This window comes from Bidens hawaiensis, unplaced genomic scaffold (genome assembly GCF_021521415.1).
Source record: "Bidens hawaiensis isolate Kalapana, Puna unplaced genomic scaffold, B.hawaiensis_p1.1 tig00003841_1, whole genome shotgun sequence".
NCBI lineage: Eukaryota > Viridiplantae > Streptophyta > Magnoliopsida > Asterales > Asteraceae > Bidens > Bidens hawaiensis.
In genome coordinates, this window is record NW_027491220.1 from 7,114 (window position 1) to 17,021 (window position 9,908).

Consider the following 9,908-nt stretch of genomic DNA (forward strand, 5'->3'; position numbering starts at 1 on the left):
TTTTATCATTATTTTTACATATTATTATTACACAATGGTGTTATTAGTATTTAAAAAACATAATGATGAGTTGAAAGACACAATGACGAAAAGACACAATGATGTGCGAAAATACACAATGGTGTGCGAAAAGACACAATGGTGTGCGAAAAGACATAATGACAGAAAAAAACACAATGATAAGCGAAAAGATACATTGGTGTGCGAAAAGACACAATGACGAAAAAAGACACAATGATAAGCGAAAAGACACAATGATGTGCAAAAAGACACAATGGTGTGCGAAAATACACAATGACGAAAAAAGACACAATAATAAGCGAAAAGACACAATTGTGTGCGAAAAGACACAATGACGTAATTTTTGTTTTAAATTTTATATAACAAAAATCATACTCATATTAAAGATAAAAAAACGCTTGTTATTATGATGATTTTTTAAAAAAAAATATCATACAAAAAAATTATAGACGTTCTAAAATGATGGGGGTATTAACATGTGCATTGCATGTGGAGAAAGAAAATGTATACAATTACCTCTATACCCTTTTCCTTTTGGTCCCAGCGCCAGGGGCAGTGTTGTAATTCCTGCGTCACTTTTTCATATCGCCATCCCCAAACGTGGTCTATACATATACAGAAATAAAATAATCTTATTTTATTATAGTCGACATTACAATGGAGGAAGAAAAAGTATGAAGACGATGTACGGAGTGTATGAAGCAAAGTGGCTGAAACATTACTCGTCTGATCATGAAATATTACTGGTGGGAGAAGGGGATTTCTCGTTTTCTTTTTCTCTCGCAAAGGCTTTTGGCTCTGCTTTTAACATGGTTGCCACATCGCTTGATTCTTATGGTAATATAATCTTTTAACCTTACGCTTTAAAACCCTAATAATAATAATAATAATAATAATTATTGTTATCTAGGGTTTAATCGAAAATCATTATTTAATCTTAGCAACCCCTTGGTTCAATGTCATGACATGAGGTTGATGGTTAAGGTCTCACTCCAAGGGTTCTGTGGGTTAATATTTTTCTTGATTGGTGAATTTCTTTTAATCCTTGTCGTCGTTTGTATGACTTGAACCCAGGTGTTTAAAGGTTTTGTCTTCCAATCGACCACCACCTAATTGATTTTGAAACCGCTTCCTTATTTGAAAATGCATGTTATTTTATCATAAACTTTAATAAGTTTAATATTATTTGATATAAAGGGTGGTATTCGTTATCGATATTTGACTATTGAGTATGTACAAGGTACAATTATCTATGTATAAATATATTGTGTTGAGAACTGTGATAAATATGTTTCTCTTTTTTATTATATAAATTCATACGTTTAATATTTGTTTTTAAGTTATGCCATTGATAGGTGGAGTTAGAATAAGAAGTTTATATTGGCATTGTGTTATAAATTTTAAGATTGATGTTTTGGATTTTTTGGTATGGCTTTATTTAGAAAAACATGATATATAACAAATTAAAACACCATAGTGTTTTAAATTTACTGGTTTGTTAAAAATCATAAATAGGATACATATTATTGTGTTTTAAATTGTCACATATGGTGTTTTTCTATATAATACCATGCTAAAAGAATACAAAAATCATTTTCAAAATTTTAAATGCAATGCCTATATTGACTTTTACTTCTTAAGGTTTTGGGTCTTCTTATTTTAACCCTTTTTTGGTATTTCTAATATTTTTTTTAAGGTATATACACTATTACACTAGATGTATGCATGTGTTATAGTTTAAGAAATTAGAAGATATTCAAAGAAGAGGATATGAATTCAAAGAAAAAGTTAGGAAAATGAGTTAAATTATTTTTCTTAAGTTATACTCTTTGTTTTAAAACATTGTGTTTGAAAAATATCATATTTACTCAATAAAATAAATATATACAAAATATATAAATTTTCATATTTTTGTCTCTCCTATTTTGATTTAGTGAGTTTTGAGTATAATAAGATGGTATTATAAATTACATTTAAAGAAATAGATTAATATTGATTTTTTAAGTTCTTTGGATACTATATTTAGTATTTATAATTTCAATTTTTTAGAGCTTGTGATCAAGAAATACCAGAGAGCAAGAACAAACCTGCAAACCTTATCCGAATGTGGAGCTCAATTGTTACATGGAGTCGATGCAACAAGAATGAAACTTCATCCTGATCTCCAATGGCGGAAATTTGATCGGATTATTTATAATTTCCCGCACGCTGGTTTTTCCGGAAAGGAAGACAATCAACTAGTCATTGGGTAAACCTCTTTTTTACATGTATTTTTTTTTATTTTTGTATTATTTCTCAAATTAGCATATTTGGTTTAGAGATGTCAAAAGAGCCTGAGCATACACGTCCAAACGGGCAATTTTTAACCATATAAGACTTTAAACCTGTACACTTGTTACCAGGTACATATTATATAACGGGTCTATGACACACTTTTATAATTAGACAGGGGTGTTCATGGGCCGGTACTTTGCTCAAACCGAATACAAAACTGAAAGTGCGGTTTTTGTGTTTTTGTAAACCGTTCGGTTTTGGTTGTTTTGGTTTTCTGTTTTCATAATTCCTTTGGTTTGGCATTTCGCTTCGGCTTTTTCGTTTTGGCTTGAAAATTTCGGACCAAAAAATAGGACCCACAATAATCAGTTTGGGTCTGAAACTCTGGGCTAAAACTTTTTGTTCTTTAATTTAATTGATTATCACACATTTTGACCCAAATATTTCACGGTATTATCATTTATAAATTTTAGTATAAATCACTTAATATTTTATAAAAATATATAATTCATAAATTGAATAACGTATGCCGGTTTTTCCAGTTTTTTATGGATTCGTTTTGGTTTTACGGTCCGGGTTATGTTTTTCTGGTTTTCAGTACATGCAAAACTGAAAACAAACAGGCAATTCGGTTTTTGTAAAACATAAAACCAAATTGCCCGTTTTTGGCTTGATTTGGTTGTCAATTATTTTGGTTCCATTCGGTTATTTTGGTTTCAGCATTGGACTGGGATTACTGAAGCCTGTTTCATACCCAATCCATATTGGTTTTGCTCTTCTAACATCATTATTTTTCCTATAGCAAGCACAGGAGCCTGGTTCGCGGTTTCTTTGAAAACGCAAGCCATATGTTGCGCCCGGGTGGTGAGGTTCACGTATCCCACAAAACCACGGGCCCGTTCCAAAATTGGAGAATCGAGGAACTTGCCTCCAAAAGCTTCTTAACGTTGCTCGAGTGTGTTGAGTTCAAGATTTCAGACTACCCCAGTTATCAAAACAAAAGAGGTGATGGGTCAAGACCCGATGACGCGTTTCCTTTAGGAAAGTGTAGTACTTTCAAGTTCATATTATCTTCAACATCCAAGAAATCAAACATCCCACATCATATTCTTAACAATAATCATCAGCAGCAATTTGTTAACCCATGTGTGCCCAACGACTGCGTTTGGATTTTCAAGGAGTATTTTGATCAAGCGTGTTTGATGTTCGGGAAAGATGATTATTATCTTTGCCATTCTGTTCGGGTTATGTTGGAAAAAGTGTTTGAACGATGCAACATAACGAACCCTGTAAATCCCATGAACGATTATCTAAATCATGTAAAAGAGCTTCGAGATTTGAGTAACCGAAGGATAGTTTATTTGCAAAACCGCTTGCGGGAAATCGATCACCAGTTTGGCTTGTAGACATGCCATGGCAGTGATTCAGGTTAGCAAAGCTGGTAAAATGTGACGCTTGGTTTTTGTGGTTTTGTATGTTTATAATCTGTAATGTGTTTTGAATATTATAATTACTGGACTATATTATAACTTTTGTTCTTTTGAATTACTCAAATTATGGAATTTCAAAAATGACTTTCACTCTCTATCCTTTATTTGTATTTTCGTCTCGTTTTAGTCCTTTATACTAACGAATGTTAGATTCTTCAGTCAACTCATCTCACGTACAGTTGTGCACTGCACATTAGAGGGAGTAATGTCATGAGCCCATAACCAAACCTAAATTGACCTGAACAAACGAACAAGAACATCATAAAACATACATTCACCTTGTATAATAGTTGGCGCTACCAATAGTAAATGAGGTGGTCTCCCCGATAGTGCTATCTATCAGTACTATTCCAACAGCTCACCTTTGGCTTAATTGGTTGTGTAACAAATGAACGACTCATGAGATGCACTTTCGATGCTGAAAAGGGCCTCGAATTCTTTGTTCGCTTTAGGTCTCCAAAATGATTGAACCGCCTCTGGACAAAATTAAAGCAATCAGTCTAGAAACACGCCAAAAACAATCCAATAAAAACGAAATATATTACTATATCATACAATAGTTCCAATACAGGATTCTCGACTAAAATTCTCACACCTGCGGATAACGAGTGAATATGTGCACCATGACAAAAAGACCTTGAATTCCGAAGTAAAACTCGTCGTTGCAAGCCAGATGAACCTGGGAGATTTGCCTCCATAAAATTCATGAAGACGGTGTTTAGAATTGCAGTTGAAGCAAATTTTGATGGTTAAGACATTCTGACAATTGGATATAAGTTTCTTCCTGGAGATTAGCGCTTGCTATATATTTTATTTACCATTTTATGAAATGTATCAGTTGACATCATGTTCTTGACATGTTGAACTCAGGGTAGTTGGTTAGAATATGGCACCAAGGGTGTGCCACAACAACAAATTCGCAAGTCTTTCTGAATATAAAATGTTGATATGTTGTTCGACACGTACTGTATAGGTTTGATATTGGTTTGTCTTAGTTGAAAGTATTTAGATGTAAAAACCAGATTAAACAACACATAATTGCATGACTGTTTTTGCTTCACAATGGATTCCAGGAGCCAAAATGAAATCGAGGACTTGTCCACTTTATCGCCTCCACCGACGGGCAACAATGGGTTTGTTCATAGCTTTGATTTGAATGGTCCAGCATACCGTATAAACAGATCAAGCTCTCAGATTGATATCCCAGATGATCCCATGAAAGACCGACCACTGCCCATTTTCCTCAAGGTGGTGTTCAATAAAATGCATGGATGAATTTTGATAGCTCGAACATGTGTGATTTGTTATATCAAGTTTCTTGTTTTAAAATGCAGTTTCAAGATATAGAGTTTAAGGTGAAAATGAGCAAAGCAACACCTGGGAATCCAGTGAATGTGGTTATGTCAAAGGTGGTTGCCAAGGAAAGCAGTGAGCAAGACAACTATAAGCAGATTTTGAAGGGCATAACAGGAAGCATTGGCCCGGGTGAGATCCTTGCGTTAATGGGTCCTTCTGGTAGTGGTAAAACGACACTGTTGAAAGTAGTAGGGGGACGATTACGAGACAACATTAAGGGAAACGTTACATATAACGATGTTCCATATAGTCAAGCTCTTAAAAGAAGGTATAAATACGTTAAAGCATATAAATAAACGAACAAACATACCCGTGGTAAAGTATCACTCATTGCATACTACTGGTAGGGTTTAGGAAGGGTAGGATGGGGTAAACCTTTCCACTGTCTCAGGAGATAGATAACTTGCTCCCGCTGACCCTCGTTGTCAAAATCCTTTTATTAGTCATGTAAAGTAGTATCCAGATAACATATAGTGTTGCATACGGAATAAAAAAACAATAAAACATGTATTAAATATCAAAACCAGTATTCTGATGATGACACAACATAATGAGAAAATTATACTAGTAACAGATAAAAAAAGAACATAAATAACGCTTCATATTCTATACCCCAAGATGTTCAAAGTATCTGTATGCTCCCCTAACAAATCTATACAACAAGCTGTTCTATATAATCATGCTATATGTTTTATTCGACTAACCAGCTTCACGTACAGGATCGGGTTTGTTACACAAGACGATGTGCTCTACCCGCAACTGACAGTTGAGGAAACTTTGATTTTTGCTGCATTTTTAAGACTTCCAGGCAGCATGAGTCGAACACAGAAATATGAGAGAGTTGAGGTCATTCTAAAGGAACTAGGTCTTGAAAGGTCAGTTTTTAATGCTTGTACGAAAGAAATACTGAATCTAGTGTTATTCTTAACAGTTCGTTGCTCTTATCGTTTGCAAATAAAAAGATGCCGAAAAGCAAGAGTAGGGGGAGGATTCGTTAGTGGGATATCCGGGGGTGAGCGAAAAAGAACTAGCATTGGATATGAGATTTTGGTTGATCCTTCACTGCTGCTGCTTGATGAACCAACTTCAGGCCTTGATTCAACATCAGCAAACAAACTCATTGAGATACTAAGAGAAAATGCAAAGGTAATACAAAATTACCAAATTACCCTTGTTTTAATCTCATAAATTTCAGTAAAATGTCCTTTTTGATCATTTTATTTATTAGTTACTCAAATAATCGCAATTCGTCAAACACTTAGTCAACCAACTATTTATCTGATTATTACTATTTAAAAAAAATAATAGATTTACATGTAAATGCTGTCTCTTTAGTCTGCTTTTCTAACTTAGTTGAAAAAGGCACACCTGAGCCCTTATGTGCCTTAATGTCCGAGGCGCCAAGGAAAACAAACCAGGGGCAAAAAGGGATGCCTCATGTACTTCCGGTCGGTTAAAAATAGTATTTGTAGGAGCTTTATATGTGAACACAACCTAAGGGGTGAAAAAATTATGAAAGGTTTACTTGATAAATAGGTTTAATATGAAAAACAGATGTTCGGGTTGTCTATAAATATGAATTTGTAGTACATAGATGTGCACAATGCTTTTGGGACCAAAACGCCTTAGAGCATCGAGCACTTCTTGAAACCAAGTTTTCTACATCTAAGCACCCTCTAAAAAAGAATCCAAAAGGGTTTCACGGGTGCTTGTTATATTGATTTAGGCAGGCAGGACAATCATCACAACAATCCATCAACCATCGAGTAAAGTGTTTCATATGTTTGACAAGATCTTACTGATATCCGAAAGCCACCCGGTGTACTATGGAAAGGCAAGAGAATCAATGGGCTATTTTAGGTCCCTAAGGTTCATCCCTGATATACCCATGAACCCTGCAGAGTTCTTGCTAGATTTAGCAACTGGTCAAGTAAATGACATTACTGCCCCTGATGATATTGTGACACCTAAAGGCACTTGTGAATATGAAAGGGCTGTCATCAAGGTAAGAAACCTCTGTTATCCTCTCATTGTTTTAAGTTATTGTGAATAACTTTGGTCTATATATCACATGCAAGTAGTATGTTCAACATAAGTATAAGATAGAACTGGATATCAAAGAAAAAGAAGCGAATCATCAAATGGGAAAAGCCCTGGAACATCTTAGATTAGCGATTCAAGTGAAAAAAGATTGGACAATAAGTTGGTGGGATCAGTTCTTAATATTGTTCAAGAGAACTTATAGAGAAAGGTGGCGAGATTACTTTGATATGCTAAGAATATTTCAGTCTCTTGGAGTTGCAGTCTTGTTAGGCCTTTTATGGTGGAAATCAAGCTATGCCACCGAGGCTCACCTTCGAGATCAGGTCAGATTTTACTCATTTGACTATAAAGGGGTCAATTCGGATTATCTTCTATCTCTAACCGGTTAAGAAGATAGAAAAATTAGATACAAAGACATGTTAAATTTGTTGAAAAACATTTCCTAGTGTTTATTCAAGAAAGTAGATTACTATTGAGATAATCTGATCCTTGTAATCATATTTGACACCTTAATTATTTATAAAAAGAGTAACTTTTGGGGGGATAATCTAACTGCTCAAGCAGGTGAATTAATAAAAATTAGCTTAAAAGAATAAAGGGTTAAATTTGTTGAAAACCTTCTATATTGTTAATCCAAAAACCAGATTACTACTAAGATAATTTAGTTTTTGTAATCATGAAACGCTAAATATTTTATTTTTTCAAAGAGACTAAGTAATAAAAAATTATCTACACAGGCATAAGAATAAATTTGTCAAAAAGTTTTTAATATTGTTTATTCAAGAAACTAGATTGCCAGTGAGATCATCTCATTTATGTGATCATACTTATGACACATTAGTTATACATACAAAAAGCTCTTATGAGAAAAATAAATGTTTTTAACCCCTTTTAACGGATTACACTATCCATGTAACCTGTCCATTTTATGAGTCAAGAAGAAGCCACATTTCAATATTGATATTGTTTTAATCTGTATAACCACGCATATCGGCTTGTTGTTCTACGTTTGTATCTTCTGGACATCTTCATCAATATTTGGGGCTGTGTCGTATTCCCATTTGAGAAATTTTTTCTTGTAAAAGATAGAAAAGCCGATATGTATAGGGCTGAGCGCCTACTACGTTTGCAGCACGTTGTGTGACATGATTGCACACATTACGTACCCCACTGTTTTCATGTCCATTTTATACTTCATGGTCGGGTTCAAGAAAACCGTACAATGCTTCTTCACGACATTGTCTGTGATCTTATTAATAGCCATAACCAGCCAAGTAAGTCGAGAATAATGTGGTTCCCAACATTTAAGAAATAGATTAACGGGTCTCGGTTTTGGTCTTCCTAGGGTGCTGGTGAAATGTTTGGAGCTGCAGTGATGAGCATTAGAAGGGCTGGCATGCTTGCTTCTTTAATATTAATGATGTTTCTTCTTACCGGAGGCTACTATGTTCAGGTTTTTACTTAAATAAGTTGGTTCGACATTGGAGGTAGTTTCAAACGCTGTTAAAAGAAAAAAACAAACAAACAAATGGCTCATATCAAACCTTGGGAAAATCTAATATACACTAAAGGTTTTACTCACCAAGTGATATATATAACTTGGTCAATATATATTTTTATTTTTCCTTTTAAACTTTTGAAATGCAAAGTTTTATAAATAAAAAAGTGAAAAAGGCATTGTGATTTGTTTATTTTTATCTATGGTTGGATATAACTTTTATAGAAAACGTATACATATTCATTAATGAATTATAACATTTTTATATTTGAGATGGCTTTGTTTATACAATAAATGGCAAAATGTAGATAGAAACAAAAATATTGCAACACCAGCTTTTATATAGAACATTATATATTAAAGGTTATTAAAGAAAATTAAATAAAAAATATTTAACAACTTGTTCAATAAGCAAACCCTTGGTGTAAATAAAAAAACCTTTAAAAGGGATGGTGCAGTAGTAACGCATTAACGCTTGAGTCCCTTGCTCATGTCGAATTTTTTGCAGAATATACCCGAATTCATGCAATGGTTAAAGTATTTATCATTCATGTACCACGGGTTCAGGCTATTACTGAAAGTACAATACTCGGGTGATGAGCTATATGAGTGTGAAAGCATAGGAGGATGCAGGCCGTTACAGAGTTCACCATCATTCGACACAGTAAACTTAAATGGAGGGTGGAAAGAGGTCTGGATGCTGCTAGGAATGGGCCTCGGATATCGCCTGTCGGCTTACATTTGTCTTCGTAGAAAGATTAGCCAATGCAACATTTGATTAATATATATTCAAGATTAACATTGTGTTGTGTGATTACCAAATACATTTTATTAACATTTCTATGTAAATTTTATTACAAATCGAAAGTCGAGTTCATTATATTACGTTTTATATATTTTAAACCATATAAAAAGCGAATTATATTCTATGATGAAAAGTTAGTTGGAAAGAATATATGACTTAAATGAATATATTTTTAGATTAAGATATATAAATCTCAGTGTAACATCCCGAAATTTCCAAAACAATATTAATTGTATTACTTAATAATAGAGGGAAAGTTTACTCGGGTTGTCAGGAAATAAATAATAGAGTAGGAGTTGGTATGAGTCGGGCTAGTGTTGGATTAATGGAGACGGGTTAAATGAGAATGGGCCTTAGGTCCATGGGATTTAAGGGATATAAATATCCCCAAAATCCTAAAATATCTTTCATTTTCACCTAA

The 9,908-nt window shown here is 33.8% G+C and overlaps 1 protein-coding gene and 1 pseudogene across 1 annotated transcript; both read left to right on the forward strand.

Annotated features, from left to right (window-relative positions):
* The first annotated feature begins 679 nt into the window (after positions 1–679).
* LOC143624511 (uncharacterized protein At4g26485-like) lies at positions 680–3,824 on the forward strand. The gene is made up of 3 exons (XM_077095139.1): positions 680–858; positions 2,071–2,269; positions 3,098–3,824. Exons 1-3 carry the CDS (start codon positions 696–698, stop codon positions 3,699–3,701), a joined length of 966 nt encoding a protein of 321 aa, XP_076951254.1. The 5' UTR covers positions 680–695; the 3' UTR covers positions 3,702–3,824.
* Positions 3,825–4,847: 1,023 nt separating this feature from the next.
* LOC143624512 (ABC transporter G family member 26-like) lies at positions 4,848–9,460 on the forward strand (annotated as a pseudogene).
* Positions 9,461–9,908: the final 448 nt, after the last annotated feature.

Excerpts from the sequence above, each read along its gene's own strand:
- LOC143624511 (XM_077095139.1), top strand. The coding sequence starts at position 696 with ATGAAGACGATGTACGGAGTGTATGAAGCAAAGTGGCTGAAACATTAC. Across the intron at positions 859-2,070 it reads CACATCGCTTGATTCTTATG|AGCTTGTGATCAAGAAATAC; the intron begins GTAATATAATCT and ends TCAATTTTTTAG. Across the intron at positions 2,270-3,097 it reads GACAATCAACTAGTCATTGG|CAAGCACAGGAGCCTGGTTC; the intron begins GTAAACCTCTTT and ends TTTTTCCTATAG.